The sequence below is a fragment of the Salvelinus namaycush genome, chromosome 32 (assembly GCF_016432855.1).
Source record: "Salvelinus namaycush isolate Seneca chromosome 32, SaNama_1.0, whole genome shotgun sequence".
Classification (NCBI taxonomy): Eukaryota; Metazoa; Chordata; class Actinopteri; order Salmoniformes; family Salmonidae; genus Salvelinus; species Salvelinus namaycush.
The window spans coordinates 20,569,519-20,590,579 of record NC_052338.1 but is presented as its reverse complement, the minus strand read 5'-3'; the positions used below and the strand labels follow the sequence as shown (position 1 = coordinate 20,590,579).

The following is a 21,061-nucleotide window of genomic DNA, read 5'->3' as shown; positions in this document are numbered from 1 at the left end:
ATTTTCAAAAGTCTAATAAATCCATGTAATATAGCCTACACCTTCACAATAAATCCATTAGTCTATTTCAAATGGCTGTGGGCTACACTAGTTCATTTAGCAGACAAGATTTGCTTAGAATTCCATGGCATTATTTTATAGTATGAAGAATACAAATGAACAAAGCTGAATAAAATAGAAATGATATTTTCTCCAAATGATTTGAGGGAGCGAGCACATGCGGCTATTCTGTGTTGTGCGGTTAACAAAGAAATAGGTATTCCTATATGCTTAATTTAGAGTTATTAATGTAACTTTAATTCTACAAACGTTGGGCTGTATGTTTTGTAAGGCTGCATGATGCGACTAATGATGATTTGAAAAAAGTCGCTTGAAAGGATTGAGCTCTGCTTTGTTTTTTTCCGTAGACTTCAATTTGAGAAGCACTTGATAATGCCTCCAATTTCCCTGCAGCATCCCCTTTGTGTGGCCGTAATGCATCCTAAAAAAATCCATGACTTTTGCAGGCTACAAGTGAAGACAGACACATCCGGGACACAACTGCTCGCGTCCTAATTCAATTCCGAGGTGCATATTGAAGATATTGTAAGAACTACATTTACTTTTCGGCAGCCAACAAGATGAGTAGGCCTAACGAACAGCAAAAGCACAAGCCTATGTTAATCTAATATCCCCCATTGTACAAAGTCAACCTATTCTGTGCGAGAAATAAATATTCCTAACATGGTCTGGGACAGTTGTGGGATGCGATAGATTACAAATTAATACAACCAGTAGAATTAAAAAAAAAAATTACCTACTGTGGCTTACGCAACAGATCAGAATGTTTAGCTTAAAATGTTGATAGCCTAATAGTTTATTTCTTCACATCATAAGTGCAGCAATGCTCACATGGTAGTAAGCTTAAGGTCAAGGGTGTGAATACATTTGGGACAAAGACACACACTATAAAAGGTCTAATCGAGATGGAAATATTACACAGCCATGTGTGTTGTGTTGTGATGTAGCCTAGGTTGTGCTTGATCTTATCGATACATTGATCCTCATGGAATCCCTTCAGTTTCTTAAAGGTAATTAGAATTACAGTATCACTCTGCGTTAATTTGTTTAGCTCATTTTCCACTAACATGTATCATGCATATGCTGTGGAATTGAGGCATTTTAAGAGCTCTCAACACCGTCCCAATTCGTACCTTATTCCCTATAGTGCACTAATTTGGAAGAGGGCCCACTACTTGTCAAAAGTAGTGCACTAAATTGGGAATAGGGTGCCATTTGGGACATTACCTATGTGTGTACTAGCCCTAAGAGCTGTTCTCATAATGATGGTTTTTGTAATACTCTGGTGTTATCCCTTCGCCATGTAAGAAGGTCTGGTTCTTATTATAATAAAAAACCTCTCCATACCACAACACCAGTGTAGGAAGCATCCCCAGGATCATTAGTTATTTTCTACATTGCCTATAGTGTGGATAATAATCAGCCTCTTACTTCTGGTTTGTTTCTCTGTGCTGAAAACCAACAGGTATCCTTCCTTTCTTGTGTTGCAGATAAAATCGAAGAAGCACAGAATGAACTGAAAGATACCAAAGCCGGCACACAGAAAGGTATAATTTCTAAATCGATGAGTAACGATCAAAGGGAATTAATGGAATGCTTTCACTTTCAACATATGCTAGTTAGCTAAGTGTATGCTGTGAGGGGAATTTATTTTCCTGTCCATACTTACAGTAACGCAGTGATTTGTAAAGAACGTACTGTACCATTTTACGTACTGCTGGTGTTCTGTGGCAAATGCTGGGAGTGTCTTTTTGAGCTCATCATAGGAAAAAGTTTTGGTCATTTGTGCGCTGTGTCAGTGGAGTCCAGTCATTACATTATGGAGATTACATTTTTAACACAGGAAAAACTGCCTGGATATTTTCCGTCTGCGTTTCCTCAGGCAGTCATTGGTTGCGTCTGAAATGGCACCCTATTCTCTATATAGTACACTACTTTTGACCAGAACCCTATGGGCCCTGGTCAAATGTAGTGCACTACATAGGGAATAGGATGCAATTTCTGACAGTCAGTTTATTGAAAAAGCCTTGTGGCTTCACAATACATTTTGTCCTCTGATGTTAATGATAAATTGATGTAGCCTGTGTCAACCCTATGATAATACTGATGTAAACAGCACATCATTCAATGTACCCTAAAATCAGTCAACTCAAAATGTTCTTGTTTTTTGTACGATACATGCAAGGAACATTTTAATTGGTCAATCACAGAAGCTCATGAGGTGGAATACGGCGCAGGCTTTGTTTTTGAAAGGGGTGATGCTAACTGTAAAAAAAAACTGCTGTACAGAGGGGTATCCTACGACGCAAGCTAGATCTACTCAGTGTTTTCTAAAGCTAACCAGCTTCAGTTAGCTTGACATTCCAGCTCAGTGCATTCAGAAATTATTCAGACCCCTTGACTTTTTCCACATTTTGTTAAGTTACAGCCTTATTCTAAAATGGATTAAATTGTTCTCCCCCCAAGCTACACATAATACCCCATAATAACAAAGCAAAACCAGGTTTTTAGAAATGTATGACGAATAAACAGAAATACCTTAATTACATAAGCATTCAGACCCTTTGCTATGAGACTCGAAATTGAGCTCAGGTGCTTCCTGTTTCCATTGATCATCCTTGAGATGTTTCTGCAACTTGATTGGAGTCCACCTGTAGTAAATGTTAATTATTGGACATGATTTGGAAAGGCACACACACCTGTCTACTATATAAGGTCCCATAGTTGACAGTGCATGTCAGATCCAAAACCAAGCCATGAGGTCAAAATAATTGTCCGTAGAGCTCTGAGACAGGATTGTGTCGGCACAGATGTGGGGATTGAAGGTCCCCAAGAACACAGTGGCCTCCATCATTCTTAAATGGAAGAAGTTTGGAGCCACCAAGATGCTTCCTACAGCTGGCCAAACTGTGCAATCGGAGGAGAAGGGCCTTGGTCAGGGAGGTGACCAAGAACCCGATGGTCACTCTGACAGAGCTCCAGAGTTCCTCTGTGAAAATGGTAGTACCTTCCAGAAGGACAACCATCTCTGCAGCACTCCACCAATCAGGTCAGACGGAAGCCACTCCTCAGTAAAAGGCACATGACAGCCCGCTTGGGACCTAAAAGACTCTCAGACCATTAGAAACTAGATTCTCTGGTCTGATGAAACCAAAGTTGAACACTTTGGCCTGAATGCCTGAATGCCAAGCGTCACGTCTAGAAAGAATATCACTCAGATAATACACTCAGATAATACATTGAATGGCACAAATGGTTACATCTGTATAGATGATTTGTAGTATGTACCAGGTGAGGTGGAGGTCATCACCACTAAATAAGTTCATAGGGACATTTGGGGAATTTTAGGTGTGGAATTTTTATCCCATCAATGTGTGCCACGGTTAAAAAAGTTTGGGAACCACTGATATAGAGAATAGGGTGCTATTTGGGTATTTACTCATGCCTTGAATGCTGTTAAGGCTATGTTCCTTAGTTAGGAAGATTAGTGTTAGTATGCCAAAGAGATTACTACATCAGGAAGGTTCTGGTATTTCCTCTATCCCTTTAGATCCCCCCTGCTCTCTGAGCAGGCCCTACATAGTATCCATCCTAAATGGCACCCTTTTCCCTTTATAGTGCAGTACTTTTAACCAGGGCCCAAAAGTAGTGCGCTAAATAGGGAATAAGGTGCCCTTTGAGACATTGACTCATTCTCCTTTTGAATGAGGTTCGGTGGGGTTATGTGTTGAAGCGAGAGGATTCGGAACTAACAATGTATAGATCGTCTATATCCCCTCTCCAAATACACCACCGGTGATGTCACCAGGCCTGTCAATCACAGGTTAATCCCCATGGAAAGGCACTATCAATAGGTGCTACTAGGACACCATTTCAATGGCTTCTCATTTTCCTTGTCTTTCAGTCATTTTCCTCCCTTGCTTTCTAACTCATGGCCATTCCCTGCAATGTACTATGTCATCCAGAATAGTAATCTGAGCTAAAACATGGCTGGTGAAAAAAATGCATTTCATTGCAAGTGCAAATAATTGATTTATACTTATTAATTTATAAGACCACCAAGCGTTACTTAGTGTCTTTTTAGAAAGTATTCACACCCCTTGACTTATTCTACATGTTGTGTTACAGCCTGAATTTAACATGTATTAACTTGAGATTTTGTGTCACTGGCCTACACACAATACCCCACAATGTCAAAGTAGAAAGTAGTTTTTTTCCCGAAATGTTTACAACGTAATAAAAATGAAAAGCTGAAATGTCTTTTGTTGTGGCAAGGCTAAATAAATTCAGGAGTAAACATTTGCATAAAAAGTCACATAATAAGTTGCATGGACTGTGTGCAAAAATAGTGTTTTAACATGATTTTTGAATGACTACGTCATCTCTGTACCCCACACATACAATTATCTGTAAGGTCCCTCAGTCGAGCAGTGAATTTCAAACACAGATTTAACCACGACCAGGGAGATTTTCCAATGCCTCGCAAAGAAGGGCATCTAGGAAAGGGAAAGGGGGATCTAGAAAGGGAAAGGGGGATACCTAGTCAGTTGTACAACTGAATGCATTCAACTGAAATGTGTCTTCCGCATTTAACCCAACGCTCTGAATCAGAGGGGTGCGGGGGGCTGCCTTAATCGACATTCACGTCTTCGGTGCCCGGGGAACGGTGAGTTAACTACCTTGCTCAGGGGCAGAAGGACAGATTTTCCTTTTTATTTATCTTTATTTAACTAGGCAAGTCAGTTAAGAACAAATTCTTATTTACAATGACGGCCTACTCCGGCCAAACCCGGACGACGCTGGGCCAATTGTGCACCGCCCTATGGGATTCCCAATCACAGCCGGATGTGCTACAGCCTGGATACGAACCAGGTACTATAGTGATGTGTCTTGCACTGAGATGCAGTGCCTTAGACCGCTGCACCACTCAGGAGCCCAGTGAAGTTAGCATTGTGAAGTTATTAATTACACTTTGGCTGGTGTATCAGTACACCCAGTCACTACAGAGATACAGGTGTCCTTCTTAACTCAGTTGCCGGAGAGGAAGGAAACCACTCATGGATTTTACCATGAGGCCAATGGTGACTTTAAAACAGTTAGAGTTTAATGGCTGTGATAGGAGACAACTGAGGATGGATCAATATTTTAATTACTCCACAATACTAACCTAATTGACAGAGTGAAAAAGAAGGAAGCCTGTATAGAATAAACATTTTCCAAAACATGCATCCTGTTTGCAACAAGGCACTAAAGTAATACTGCAAAACAATTGGCAAAGCAATTCACTTTTTGTCCTGAGTACAGTGTTATGTTTGGGTCAAATTCAATACAGCACATTACTGAGTACCACTCCCCATATTTTCAAGCATAGTGGTGGCTGTATAATGTTATGGGTATGCTTTTATCGTTAAGGAATGGGGAGGTTTTCAGGATAAAAAAAATAATGGAATGGAGTTAGGCAAAATCCTAGAGGAAAACCTAGTTTGGTCTACTTTCCATCAGACACTGGACGAAGTATCCACCTTTCAGCAGGACAATAACCTAAAAACACAAGGCCAAATCTACACTGGAGTTGCTTACCAAGAACACAGTGAATGTTCCTGAGTAGCCGAGTTACAGTTCTGACTTAAATTTACTTGAAAATCTATTGCAAGACCTGAAAATGGTTGTCTAGCAATGATCAACAACCAATTTGAGAGCTTGAATAATTTTGAAAAGAATAAATGAACAAAGGTTGCTCAATCCAGGTGTGGAAAGCTCTTAGAAACTTACCCAGAAAGACTCACTGCTGTAATCGCTGCCAAAGGTGATTATACAAAGTATTGACTTAGGGGTGTGAAAACTTATTTAAATCAGATATTTCTGTATTTAATTTTCAATACATTTCTAAAAACATTTTTTTAATTTTCCTTCTGGGGTGTTGTGTGTAGATGGGTGAGAAGAAAATATATTTAATCAATTTTGAATTCAGGCAGGAACACAACAAAATGTGGAATACTTTCTGAAGGCACTGTAGGACCAATATCTATCTATGTCAGGGACTAATAGGAATCCTGACATCATTTTATGGGTAATAGGAGGGGAACAAAATGTAAAAGCCAGGAAATCATGACAGGCCTATAGGCCCTGGTCAAAAGTAACATAATATATAGGAAATAGAGTGCAATTTGGGATGCACACAGGGTAAAGCTAACCTTATGTAATGGGTCACTAAAACCACACTCTTTACCCTTTGATGCGTACGATCACATATTTGTGATCATTGTTGAGTGGTCCCTGCAGCGTACCATTGCAAATACAGTTGAAGTCAGAAGTTTACATACACTTAGGTTGGAGTCATTAAAACTCGTTTTTCAACCACTCCACAAATTTCTTGTTAACAAACTATAGTTTTGGCAAGTCGGTTAGGACATCTACTTCGTGCAGGACACAAGTAATTTTTCTAACAATTGTTTACAGACAGATTTATAATTCACTGTATCACAATTCCAGTTGGTCAGCAGTTTACATACACTAAGTTGACTGGGCCTTTAAACAGCTTGGAAAATTCCAGAAAATTATGTCATGGCTTTAGAAGCTTCTGATAGGCTAATTGACATCATTTGAGTCAATTGGAGGTGTACCTGTGCATGTATTTCAAGGCCTACCTTCAAACTCAGTGCCTCTTTGATTGACATCATGGGAAAATCAAAAGAAATCAGCTAAGACCTCAGAAAATAAATTGTAGACCTCCACAAGTCTGGTTCATCCTTGGGAGCAATTTCCAAACGCTTGAAGGTACCACGTTCATCTGTACAAACAATAGTATGCAAGTATAAACACCATGGGACCATGCAGCCGTCATACCACTCAGGAAGGAGACGTGTTCTAGAGATGAACGTACTTTGGTGCGAAAAGTGCAAATCAATCCCAGAACAGCAAAGGACCTTGTGAACATGCTAGAGAAAACAGGTACAAAAGTATCTATATCCACAGTAAAATGAGTCCTATATCGACATAACCCGAAAGGCCGCTCAGCAAGGAAGAAGCCACTGCTCCAAAACCGCCATAAAAAAAAGAGAGACTATGGTTTGCAACTGCACATTGGAAGAAAGATCATACTTTTTGGAGAAATGTCCTCTGGTCTGATGAAACAAAAATGGAACTGACCATCGCTATGTTTGGAGGAAAAAAGGGGAGGCTTGCAAGCCGAAGAACACTATCCCAACCCTGAAGCACGGGGGTGGCAGCATCATGTTGTGGGGGTGCTTTGCTGCAGGAGGGACTGGTGCACTTCACAAAATAGATGCCATCATGAGGTAGGAAAATTATGTGGATATATTGAAGCAACATCTCAAGACATCAGTCAGGAAGTTAAAGCTTGGTCACAAATGGGTCTTCCAAATAGACATTGACCCCAAGCATACTTCCAAAGTTGTGGCAAAATGGCTTAAGTACAACAAAGTCATTGGAGTGGCCATCACAAAGCCCTGACCTCAATCCCATAGAAAATTTGTGGGCAGAACTGAAAAAGAGCAAGAAGGCCTACAAACCTGACTCAGTTCCACAAACTCTGTCAGGAGGAATGGGCCAAAATTCACCCAACTTATTGTGGGAAGCTTGTGGAAGGCTGCCCGAAACATTTGACCCAAGTTAAACAATTTAAAGGCAATGCTACCAAATACTAATTGAGTGTATGTAAACTTCTGACCCACTGGGAATGTGATGAAAGAAATAAAAGCTGAAATAAATCACTCTACTATTATTCTGACATTTCACATTCTTAAAATAAAGTGGTGATCCTAACTGACCTAAGACATGGAATTTTTACTATGATTAAATGTCATCAATTGTGAAAAACTGAGTATAAATGTGTTTGGCTAAGGTGTATGTAAACTTCCGACTTCAACTGTATATGATTGGAACAGTAGCAACAGAACATATGCAACAAACACATCTAAACAGCGTTGTTGTCTGAAAAGCATCTAAACAATGTTTTGTACTGATAGAAAATAAAGGTCTTCACAACTGTATTCCTCAATTTCACCTTTTATTGTTAAAGATAAATGCTAACTTCATCATCCAAGCATCACACGGAACACATCCACAGCCAAACTCATTCTATAAACCAGTCTAAATAACAGGTTGTGCTTACAAAAAGCATAACACAAATTAGTGACCTAACAGCTAGACTTGTTTAGAATATAACACATCTCTGGTGAGCACAAGATAGAAGTGTAATATTGTTTAGAAAAAAGATGTCAGCTAAGCTATCAGCAGCTACATTCTTTATGATGGCAGCCATGTTTTTTTTGACAAGTGTAAACTCCCTAATCCCAGAAGGCCATTCACAATAAAATGCAAACAAACAAGATGGCTGCACCCATTGCCGGAATAAGATCAACTTAGTTAGGCAACTTTTCAGCATATAACAAATCTTCGATGTGCTTGTTATAGTGTATACAAAAACCGGAGCACATGACTTGACAAGTAATTTACAGCTTTTGACAAAACACAAAGCAAATAAAATGTTATCATCTCAGATTATCACCTCAATTACAAGCGTACTGCCTAGCCGTAGAGTGAAAGCAAAACAGGGTTGCCAGATTTGGGTGAAACCATTTTATTGAAGTTTGTAGTAGGTAACGTAATCTCACGTAAACTCGTACATCGCCTTGGTCCGTACAATTGCCCTTATTTTAGCGCCCCAAAAACGTAACACTTCCAGATCAACTGTAATGTCAATACCATTGTAAAGCACAATTTCTCCCCTTTCCAACATTATCAATTACATGACCTAAACGCTGCCCGTTTCTGCATAATTCAAGCAGGCAATGAGCCACGTCGTGTCTTTTTAAAAATGGCGGGTGGGGAAGCGAAACTAATGCGTGATAGTGAGAAGGAGAGATGTGTGGGAAAATTGCTTTTTTTCACTCGATCTGTTCAATTTATCACCTTATCGCCTCTAAAATGTAAATAATACACTATAAAGAGTTTATATAATGTGTCATTGCATACCTATTTGAAGGTTTGTGTCGAATTTGAATCAGGTTTTTAGGGCGGTGCTAAAGTGATCTTAGAAGTAAACAGCGGCTTTGAGAATGATGATCGCATGCAATGATCCCCTTACCCCTGTCACTGTCCATTTCTTGTTTTTAAACGATGAGAGAAGTGCTACACCTGGTGGAGAGAGATTGTAAGACATAAATAGTTGCTTTATACGTGCTGTACGTTACGACATGACACGTCACGATGTAACGGAGGGTCCGTTTTTCAACTTTTCTCCAATACTATAGAACCATTACCATGTCGATCAACACTTGAATAGAAACCTAGTTCACACCCCCGATTTTGAAGTCAACACAGTCGCTACAGTCCCATTCGTTTTCTTTGTAGCCTCGTTTGAATGTTGCGTTTGCGCACATTTGTACGGAATGGGGTGAGTTTACGTTAATACTTTAAGTTTATACAAATGTGACCACGTTCTGGAAGGAGCTCGATAACTGGTCCGCACATGTAACATTCAGCCCATAGATGATGCCAATGTATAAACCTAGATAATCCTGATTAGCTCCATAGTTTACGATAAACTATATATACACACATATATACACAGCCGCACCTCACTAATGCCATGGTCTCTGCACACAATATAGCTGATTACACATAGTCACCATTTAATCTGACCTTCCGAACAAACTACCGCACTTTGTTGATTACGTGACCCTGTTCTCACTCTCCTCCGCTCTGACCAGGCTAAAACCTATCCAAGCCATAATACTTACTGCATTTGATGACACGAAATATCTTCATCGCTTGGCGACGAGGCAGGCATCTTTAGGCTAAATGTCCAGTGGTGATAATACGTTGACAGGATGATCAAATGTAGGCACCGCTGTAGCCTAGTTTTTCCTGGGTAGAATAAATTAAATACATTTTTAAAAATGAACATAAAGCATTTAGGATGCCAGCGTTTCCCTTAGCCATGGTCTGCATATGTAATATATGCTCATACCCCGCTATCACTTTGGTTTGTTCAACACTATTGTATCAAACACACCGGATTTAACACCTCAGGTTTCCCACCTGTCACGTGTTTGCCCTCTCTGGCCTCTAGGTCACCAGGCTGCTCGTTATGGTGCACACCTGTCACCATCGTTACGCGCACCTGCACGTCATCAGACTTACCTGGACTCCATCACTTCCCTGATTACCTTCCCTATATATGTCACTCCCTTTGGTTCCTTCCCCAGGTGTTATTGTTTCTGTTTCAGTTTTATGACTGTGCATTGTTCGTGGTTCTTGTTTTGTATTATGTTGCATTTATTTATTATAATACTCACTCCCTGAACTTGCTTCCCGACCCTCAGTGCACATCGTTACATCGTCTCACACGCGCAGACCCTCAGACAGGCTAATACCACAGCCTCTTTCAGATAATATTAATTTAATATAGATCATAATAATAATTATATAATTATAAATAATACTATAGATACTTGCTGCTACTGCTATAAGCAGAAAGGATAAGAGATTGAGTGGTTAAAAATACAGTTTTATAAACGCCTAATATGAAGCAGAAAATGCGATATTGATGCAATGAGGGGTGCAGAGAATAGCGGCAAAATACAACAATCAAATTCTAGAACAGCAGCATAGAATTCTGGTACCGCGTGCAAAATAACTCACACTGTAAGGCCATTATTAATACTTAGTGAAGTAACCTTTTCTGTAAGTTCTATGTTTAAATGTCACTATTTTTCAACTTCATATTCATCATCTCCATCACCACCCCAACATCAACATATGTGAAGATGGAACGTTTCTACAGTATGTTTTATAGTAAAAAAGATAGACAATAAGTGATTCTCATGACATCATCAACCAATTAGTAAGTATTAGGCGATGCCTACTCATAGTTGGTTAAAATCACACAATGCACACGATGATGTCATTGGAAACACTTGTCTTTTTCCCCACAAAACATAGACTGCCGTTTTCCCATATGTTGATGTTAGGGTGGTGCTGGAGATGATGAATATGAAGTTGAAAAATAGTGAAATTTTAATTAACATCTCTTTCAAGGCCAGGTTTAGGAGTTATGGGACAGCCCTCTATGGGTCTATCTGGTTAAAACAGTAGAAGCTGTATTTGGTTGGGTAACTGACTGCACACCCATAGGATAAAAGCTGCAATTTCACTGAATTGTGTGGTAACGTAGTAATAAAATACACCTGTTGTTTCCCATTACTGTATTTGGTGTTATGTAATTATCTGGCTCAATAATAATTAGCACCGGTAGCGCTGGTTCTCTCCAGGATTAAGTGCAATCAGAGATTGACTTCGTTACTCGACATGTTTGCATATACTCTAATACACATGCACTACCTATTTAATGTAGGCATATGCAATGTATATACAATAACATTGCATTAAGGTACACATTTATAGGGAACAGTTAGATTTTTATTAATCTATCCTCAACATCATTATGAAAGGGAAAATGTTAAGGGATGGTTTGAAAAGGAGTGGGAATGAGGAAGAGAGCGAGGGAGAGGGTGGGTTTTATTCATACTGTAATGATGCGTGGGCCTCAGTGGCTTCAGACGCACAGCTAGCGCTGCTGAGGAGAACTTCCAGAGCCCAAAACAAGAAGCCTCATCCATGAGAACGAGCTGTCGGAGACAAAAGGCAGTGAGCGGTAAAGGTTGGCTGGTGTTGATGTTGAGGATGGAGGTTTTACAGACCAAACGACAGACATAGACAAGTGATTTGCTGCTACCGTTAAAAATCTTGATGCACAGGTAGAGTACAGCCTTTTATCTTTGGTAGAAAGACCGATGGTTAATGCAACTGGTGATGCGTTTTATTTTGTAAAATACCCTAATTGATTATCATGCACTGAATATTTTGTACAAGATAAAAATAAACTAGGAATATACCTGTGTACAGAATTGTTTGGATGAAATTGACAGAAAAATTTGAGAAGAATTTGTTAATTGAGGAGTGTTGCTTAACAAACTTCACTTCCAATTAATCAACAAAACAGATGCTTGGTAGCACAGTTTGCAGGGTGGTTTCTTCTAACACAGGCCAAACCATATTTTTATCTGGTTGGTGAATTCTTGGTGAATCATATCTATTCTTCTCAGTGAAGATCCTCATAGCATCGGATCATTTTTTTTAGCATTTTGCATAAACTATAAACTGCAGCTCAGGCAGTAGAGCATGGCGCTTGCAACGCAAAGGGTCATGTGTTTGATTCCCGCTGGGACCACCCATACGTAAAATTAATGCCTGCATGACTCTAAGTCGCTTTGGATAAACATGTCTGCTAAATAGCATGTTGTTGTTGTTATTATTGTTATTGTATATTATATAATATTATTTCAATATACATGCTAATTTCTCTTCTGTTTTCTTTACAGGGATTAATGAGGGTGGTCGAAGAAGTGCAGATAACATAAAGGCACTGAAGAGGAAAAAGGTTGTGGCAGAAAACCAGCTGAAGAAAATACCCAAATCTCCTGTGAAGAAGTCCTTGCAGTCCAAGACCTCCGTGGCAACACTCCAAGCTGCCTCGTCCAAGGAAGCCGCACCCTCTTGCTCCTACCCCAACAGCCCTTCTCAAAATCATGCCAGCTCACCAAGCCAGAACCGAGATACGGAGTATGTCCAGCCTAATGCTGAATCCTCTGAGGGAGTGACATCCTCCATTGACAATGATAGGCTAAACCAGAGGGATACGTCCTTCTCAAAGCCACAGTCTCTCGATCCCATCAGTGGTAAAGAGGAATCTGTCTCTGGTGTTGGGGAGTCTCAGCAGCTCAAGGACAGTAAGAGTGGCGAAACAAGCTGTGAAGGTGACTCTCCTTACCATGCTGGCGCTCCCCTTGAAGTCTTGCTCAAGGCTATGGAACCAGACTTCAGCTCCTTGGCAGAAAAAAATATACATTTTCCAGTCACAGCCGTTGAAAAACCTGGCCGAACTCTTTCTGCTCAGTCTAATAGTGAAGTAAATGCTATGCCAGCTATACATTTTGGACTCCAAACTCAGCCTGCGCATATGCAGAATGACTTTGTAAATAAACAAGAGACCTACACAATGCAGTCCTCTACCCAGGCTGTTCCCTTGCAGACTTTGCAGCATGCTACACAGCATTTCAGCAACTGTGGGGAAAAGCCTGGCTTGCAGGTGAGCTTCAGCACTGGCTCCTCCGATTCACCTGTTCCCTCAGGCTCCAATTCCTTGCCTCAGAGCCAGCCACCGGTGGTGCACACATGCCAGTCCCTATCGGCTAGTGTCCCTAGCACCATTCAAGTCCCTGTTATACCTGGTTACAACCCAGTCCAGAAGGCCACGGTTGTGAACTTTGGGCTTGAACAGATGTGTAGCATCTCAGCAAAGGACCAAAAGCCTAAGAAGCAGGGGAAGTATGTGTGTGAATACTGCAGTCGGGCATGTGCAAAGCCCAGTGTGTTACTCAAGCACATCAGGTCTCACACAGGAGAGCGGCCCTACCCGTGTGTTACTTGTGGCTTCTCATTCAAAACTAAGAGCAATTTGTACAAGCATAAGAAATCCCATGCTCACGCAATAAAACTGGGGCTTGTGGCGCGTTCCGACTTTGGAAGTGGGTCCCTCTCCGTGGAGTCTGACAAAGCACTTGGAACACATTCAGATGTGGAGGAAAGTGGGGACAGCGATGAGGAAAGTAGCACAGCAGACCTGGACCCTGACTCGTCACAAAGCAGTGTTGCAGCGTTCTCTGAGAGCAGTTTGCAGAGTGCAGGCACAACACAAGGCAATCATGGGGATGCAGGGGACCCATCAGCTGTTTTCCCTCTGAGTCAGAGGGGCTATGAGTCCAAAGGGACAGCTAGCCTCCCAAAAGTAGTTGTATATCCTGTCAATGTCTCCCCTCAGCGGGCGGACAGTCCAAGAGTCACAGACTCCAGCCCTGAGCAGGCTACTGCCCAGCGGCAAAAGGACTTCCAAACGGCACATCTGAGATCCAGCATCACCGTCCTGTCGTCCTTGAAAGAGGTGGATTGCACAAGCCCCCTACAGGATGCAGGAAGTGAGGATGAGGATCAGCAGTGCAGGACTCCACCAGGAGGCGGACATGGTCAGCTTCAGAGGCAGCAAGCCACAGACTTTTCTCAGCAGCAGCAGGGCAAGTGTCTGCTTAGTCCCCGCAGTTTAGGCAGCACAGACTCTGGTTACTTCTCACGTTCTGAAAGTGCAGACCAGGCCATGAGTCCCCCGAGTCCCTTTGTCAAAATAACCCCACCAACAGACATGGATGTCACCAAAAATGCACTTCCTAATCTCCCTGCAGTGGTTGCCACTGCCATGCATGTGGCTTCTGTGGAGAAGCCACGTGTTGTGCAAGGACAAATGCGTCCTCCGTTAGAAACAAAAGCACTCTCTCTCGAGGAACGAATCTCAAAGTTAATATCGGACAATGAGGCAGTGGTTGACGACAAACAGCTGGACAGTGTCAAACCAAGAAGGACTTCTCTTTCTAGGAGAGGTAGCATAGACTCCCCCAAATCGTATATATTTAAAGACTCTTTTCAGTTTGACCTTAAACCAATGGCGAGAAGGTCGAGTTCCAGCTCAGACATACCCAAGTCCCCCTTCACCCCCACAGAAAAATCTAAGCCAGTATTTCTTCTATCTGTACCCAATCAGTATACACCAATGGACTGTTTACCAATAACAAGAAGTAATTCTATGCCCACAACTCCAGGGCACTCGGGTCTCCCACCAAACATTGTCCAGCAACCCCACCCACTACGGATCTGTCAGTCTTTTGATGACAAAATTAGTTCCTTAAACGATGATGTGTTTTCATCTGCCCCCTCTACCCCAAATCCAGCAATACATTCTCGTACTCTTGTACGACAAGTAGCAGTGGAGGATTTCTCCACAAGTGAGGGCCTTACCTCAGTCCGTTCCATGGACGAAGGCTACCATGGGTCTAGCATCTCCACTGAGTTAATGCAAAGAAGCAGGTCTTTTGAGCATGCACAAGACCGAAACCGAAAGCCTCTGCAGAGCAAAGGCACAATGTATGAATGTGAGACCTGTCGCAATCGGTACCGAAAACTAGAAAACTTTGAAAATCACAAGAAATTCTATTGTTCAGAGCTCCATGGTCCGAAAAACAAGCCAGTATCTGTCAGAGAGACTGAGCAGGATGTTTTTAAACATGTCATGCAGCAGCCGTTAGTCCCCAGAACAGTTATTTCAGGTATAATGGACCAACAGCAATCAATTAGAAAAAGAAGGAAAATGAAGAGTGTTGGTGACGATGATGACCAATCACCAACTGACACCAATCCCCCATGCTCTGTCAGTTTTGATTCTTGCCAACTATCAACAGCCAGTTCAGGTCGGCCATTTTCTCAGCACTCTATCATGGTTGATCTACAGCCTAAAAGCAACCCACCGCAAATAACTCAAAATCAGCTAGTAGCAAGAGGTACAGATGCATCAGAATCAAGACTGTCACCGATCAGAGAAACCCAGGTTAACACCTCTGGTAAAGAGAGAGGCGACCTACAGAGGCAAGGCAGCGGTACATCAGTTATCAGACACACCAACTCTTTAAGCAAGCCCAATTCCTTTGAGAACTCTGAATCTATTGACAGGGCCTCTCCTGTTGATTTCTTGTACAAAGATGGCCATAGCACAGGAAAAACTAAGACCGATGCTACTGCCAATCTTTCATTAGAGAGCTACCATGAAAAGATGTCCATTCCTAAATGTGCCGACCAGGGGAAACAAGGGATGGAAAACCGTGTCGACAGCACATTAGCAGCAGTGGCTGAGAGCTGTGCTGCTGTCCAGCAGTCTCGTCTGGTTCGCCAAAATAACATTCCTGAAATCCTGGTCACAGAGGAACCCGATCGGGAGCATAACGGTCAGAGCACTGAGCAAGGGGAAAAGGTTGCAGATACATTCAACTGGCCCCAGAGGAGCGAGAGCCTGTCCAAACTACCGACAGAAAAGCTTCCACCCAAGAAAAAGAGAATTCGTCTGGCTCAGATGGAGCACTCCTCTGGAGAATCGAGCTTTGAGTCCTCACTGTCTCGTAGTCTCAGCAGAGACAGTAGCCTCTCAAGATGCTCCAGTATCTCAGCCTCCTTCGACCGGGATGAGCCATCCAGGTCAGAGAGCCCCTCCAGAGGAGAATTTGTCAACAAAATATCTGAGCCTCAAGGGCTACCAATAGCCTTCAACACCCTGGGGGTCCCTGGCATGATAAGACGTGCTGCCTCAGAACAGATCAGTTGCACTCAACCCTCAGTGGAGATCTTGTGCGACTATCGCAGCAAGTCCTTTGACTTTGGCAGTGTCTCCCCCAGCAGGTCTCTGCCACCCAACAGGTCAATGTCACCAATGGAACTGCCAACGAGTGCTCAAGCCTTCCCGTCTGTACAGGTACCTCTCATTGAAAGGCGAAGGGGGCCCTTGGTACGCCAGATGTCTTTAAAGATTGGGCCAGAGAGTCAGCAACATGTCGGGAGGCATGCCATACCTCTTCAGAGGCTCCCCACTGTATTCTCTACATCTCAGCAGAGGCCTCAACAGACTGCCAACAAGCCTCCCCTTGCCCAACCCTTTATTGTGCATTCTGGAGGAACTCTCCCTCAGAAGAATGAAAGAATGGTGCAAAGCATTAACTTGGGCAGCCAAGGTCAACTGCCTCAAATCCATGGCCTTCCACACCCTTGGCACCTAACGTCGAGGGTTCAGACATGCCAAAATATACAGCAATCTGTGGTTCATGTCGTGGTCGGCCAAGAAGATGCCCAGAACAAATCTGCTGACTCTCAAGACAAGAAAAGCTTTGTGCCCAAATACCAACTGCAGTGTCCTGCTCTGAGACCAAGCCAAACATACTCTCTCTCTACCACACAGGGTACTCAGACAACTTTACCAGTCTTAACAATACCTATTGCCAATCAGATGCAAAGTATTTCGAAGTCTTCAGATGTTCTCCACAATGTCTGTGTGGCACAACCGTGTTTTCAGATTGTAGACAATAAGACACAATCAATAGTCTTGCCTGTAAGCCTACAAAATGACCCACCTTCTCAAAACCTACCAGGTGCTCTCCAATTGCCACAGATACTGATAACTCATGAGCAGATGCACCCTTCCCTCTCTGTGGCGAGTAACCTGTATGTTGTAGATACTGACACAAAGACTGTACCAGAAATGAACAAGGACAGGCCTCCAGCATCTACTGGCCTTCAAGTAAAACACGGTTTAGTTTCCAATACCCAGAACCATATTGGTGAAATTCAAAGAGCTCCCTCCCTGGGGTCCTTACACTGCACCCAGAAAATGGCAGCTGTGACCCTTTGCCTACAACAAGAGCCCATTGCCTCAAGCAAGAGAATGCTCTCCCCTGCCAACAGCTTGGATATCGCCATGGAAAAACATCAGAAGCGAGCAAAGGATGAACATGGTGCCGCATGCCTCACTGATGGCAGGTCAGTCAACTACCTGAACTCCAAGATGGCGGAGGTAACTAGGCAACGGAAGCTGATGCTAGTCCGGCAGGTGTGCACCACTGAACCAGTGGACAGTCCCATTGAAACTGAGGCCCCTCCACTGCAACACGAGAAGCCAGTAGGTGAAAAGGACGCCCAGACTCCTAAGAACTGCAAGACTATGACACCTGAAAGCACCGGAAAGGATGAACCATCTTCTGTAGTTCCCCAGGAACAACCACGCTCTGCATTAAACACCGCTCCAGGGAGTCATGTCTCCTCCTCTGTGCCAGCTAACGCCTCCCTGAAGCCTCAAGACAAGAGCGAGGAAGAGAGATGGTCTTCCGCCAAGTCTCCCATTAGGCCCTCGACTTTCCATGGACAGGTGAAATTGGCCTCATCTGTATCTGTCGTCAACACACGAGACAGCCATCGCCTGTCTTTCCCCAGCCTGAAAACTGCCACCACCTTCACTTGGTGTTACCTGATGAAGAGGAGGCCTCTGCATGTCCCCCAGACGGACCAGAAGGTCTCGGCCTACTCCACCTGGGCGGTGAGCCCCAACAACCCCAACCCACTGGGCCTGTCCACCAAAGTGGTGATGTCTCTCTTTGACTCCAAGCAGAACTCCAAGAAAATACACTACACAGAGGCCATAACGACAAGTATGAAATCCGACATCTTGGCCTATTCAAGCAAGCTAAAAGACGTCATGCCTAAGGTAAGAACCAAACATAATTTGTCAAACGTTAATTGCATTTTTCACATTTATTTGTAGAATTATCTGTGTTTAATTTTCCATAATTTAATCTCTTAATCCAATTAAATATATCCATAATTTCATGATAGAAATTTGTGAAGGGCATGTTATCACATGATCTTTTCTGTCTTGAATTTAGTTAATTTCTCAAATCAACTTACTCCCTAGGTCCTAAAGCCTCAGAAAACTGAGAATAACAGCAAAGTGCAACCTGAGAGTCAGGTGAGCAGCGAGTCAGACAAGGATTCTACCTCATCCAAAATAGAGCCACGGAGGGTCAAAATATTTGATGGAGGGTAGGTGTCTTAACCGTAATATAAATATTTTCATTGTCCCCTCAATTTGATTAGTTATTGTAAGGATTCAGTCATGTTGGGTGTATGCACTTATTGTTTTTCACCTTCTTGTGAACCCTGCAGATTCAAATCTAACGAGGACTATGTGTATGTGCGTGGGCGTGGCCGTGGTAAATACATCTGTGAGGAGTGTGGGATCCGCTGCAAGAAGCCCAGCATGCTGCGTAAACACATTCGCACCCACTCTGACGTACGGCCCTATCACTGCACCCACTGCAACTTCTCCTTCAAGACGAAAGGTCAGAGCTTACGGCAGCAGTAGCGTGGTTTGGTTTCTAATAAATGAATAAATAGCTGTTATATCTGTAAACTGCTTATAAACCCTTTATAAATACAAGTTATATTATAACGTAATGTATATATTACATTATAAACTGTGAGGTTTGTGCCCGGAATTCTGATTGGCTGAAAGCCATGGTATATGAGACCGTATACCACGGGTATGACAAAACATGTATTTTTACTGCTCTAATTACTTTGGTAACCAGTTTATAAACTGAGCAAAAAAGAAAAGTCCTCACTGTCAACTGCGTTTATTTTCAGCAAACTTAACATGTGTAAATATTTGTATGAACATAACAACATTCAACAACTGAGACATAAACTGAACAAGTTCCACAGACATGTGACTAACAGAAATGGAATAATGTGTTATTGAACCAAGGGGGGGTCAAAATCAAAAGTAACAGTCAGTATCTGGTGTGGCCACCAGCTGCATTAAGTACTGCAGTGCATCTCCTTTTCATGGACTGCAAGTTCTTGCCAGTTCTTGCTGTGAGATGTTACCCCACTCTTCCACCAAGGCACCTGCAAGTTCCCGGACATTTCTGGGGGGAATGGCCCTAGCCCTCAACCTCCGATCCAACAGGTCCCAGACGTGCTCAATGGGATTTAGATCCGGGCTCTTCGCTGGCAGAACACTGATATTCCTGTCTTGCAGGAAATCACGCACAGAACGAGCAGTATGGCTGGTGGCATTGTCATGCTGGAGGGTCATGTCAGGATGAGCCTGCAGGAAGGTTACCACATGAGGGAGGAGGATGTCTTCCCTGTAACGCACAGCATTGAGATTGCCTGCAATGACAACAAGCTCAGTCCGATGATGCTGTGACACACCGCCCCAGACCGTGACGGACCCTCCACCTCCAAATTGATCCCGCTCCAGAGTACAGGCCTCGGTGTAACGCTCATTCCTTCGACGATAAACACAAATCCGACCATCACCCCTTGTGAGACAAAACCGTGACTCGTCAGTGAAGAGCACTTTTTGCCAGTCCTGTCTAGTCCAGCGACGGTAAGTTTGTGCCCATAGGCGACGTTGCTCCCGGTGATGTCTGGTGAGGACCTGCCTTACAACAGGCCTACAAGCCCTCAGTCCAGTCTCTCTCAGCCTATTGCGGACAGTCTGAACACTGATGGAGGGATTGTGCGTTCCTGGTGTAACTCGGGCAGTTATTGTTGCCATCCTGTACCTGTCCTACAGGTGTGATGTTCGGATGTACCGATCCTGTGTAGGTGTTGTTACACGTGGTCTGCCACTGCGATGACGATCAGCTGTCCGTCCTGTGTCCCTGTAGCACTGTCTTAGGCGTCTCACAGTACGGACATTGCAATTTATTGCCCTGGCCACATCTGCAGTTCTCATGCCTCCTTGCAGCATTCCTAAGGCACATTAACACAGATGAGCAGGGACACTGGGCATCTTTCTTTTGGTGTTTTTCAGAGTCCGTAGAAAGGCCTCTTTAGTGTCCTAAGTTTTCATAACTGACCTTAATTGCTTACCGTCTGTAAGCTGTTAGTGTCTTAATGACCGTTCCACAGGTGCATGTTCATTAATTGTTTATCGTTCATTGAACAAACATGGGAAACAGTGTTTAAACCCTTTACAATGAAGATCTGTGAAGTTATTTGGATTTTTATGAATTATCTTTGAAAGACAGGGTCCTGAAAAAGGGATGAATCTTTTTTTGCTGAGTTTAATAGCTATAAGGCTCCTCGGGGGTTTGTGATATATGGCCAATGTACCACGGCTAAGGGCTGTGTCCAGGCACGCCGAGTTGGGTTGTGCTTAAGAACAGCTCTTAGCTGTGGTATATTGGCCATATACCACACCCCCTCAGGCCTTATTGCTTATTTATATCAGCAGCAGTAGCATGGTTTGGTTTATAAAAAATGAATCAGCGTGTTATTCCTGTTTATTAATTATCTATAAGCATTTAATAAATTTTAATCCTAACAATTAATAATAATAACTGTAAACTCATCTTTTTTTAAATAATTTGTGTTATTTATAAACCATTTATACTGTGTAACATTATGTAAAGTGTTACCATTATTTGTAACTCAAGATGTCAAATTTCTATTTGATCATCAAAAAAAATTCTGAACCCACTTA

The 21,061-nt window shown here is 42.6% G+C and overlaps 1 protein-coding gene across 3 annotated transcripts in view; it reads left to right on the top strand.

Moving 5' to 3' along the window:
* Positions 1–21,061, top strand: part of LOC120027411 (zinc finger protein 40-like) — an 83,166-nt gene that overhangs the window by 54,545 nt on the left and 7,560 nt on the right. For 2 of the 3 annotated variants that reach the window (XM_038972335.1, XM_038972336.1), the window contains 4 exons: positions 1,551–1,607; positions 12,468–18,271; positions 18,479–18,606; positions 18,730–18,905. In XM_038972335.1, coding sequence (XP_038828263.1) covers positions 1,551–1,607; positions 12,468–18,271; positions 18,479–18,606; positions 18,730–18,905 — 6,165 coding nt within the window. The remainder of the gene's footprint in view (positions 1–1,550; positions 1,608–12,467; positions 18,272–18,478; positions 18,607–18,729; positions 18,906–21,061) is intronic. The other variant, XM_038972337.1, reaches the window with a different exon arrangement.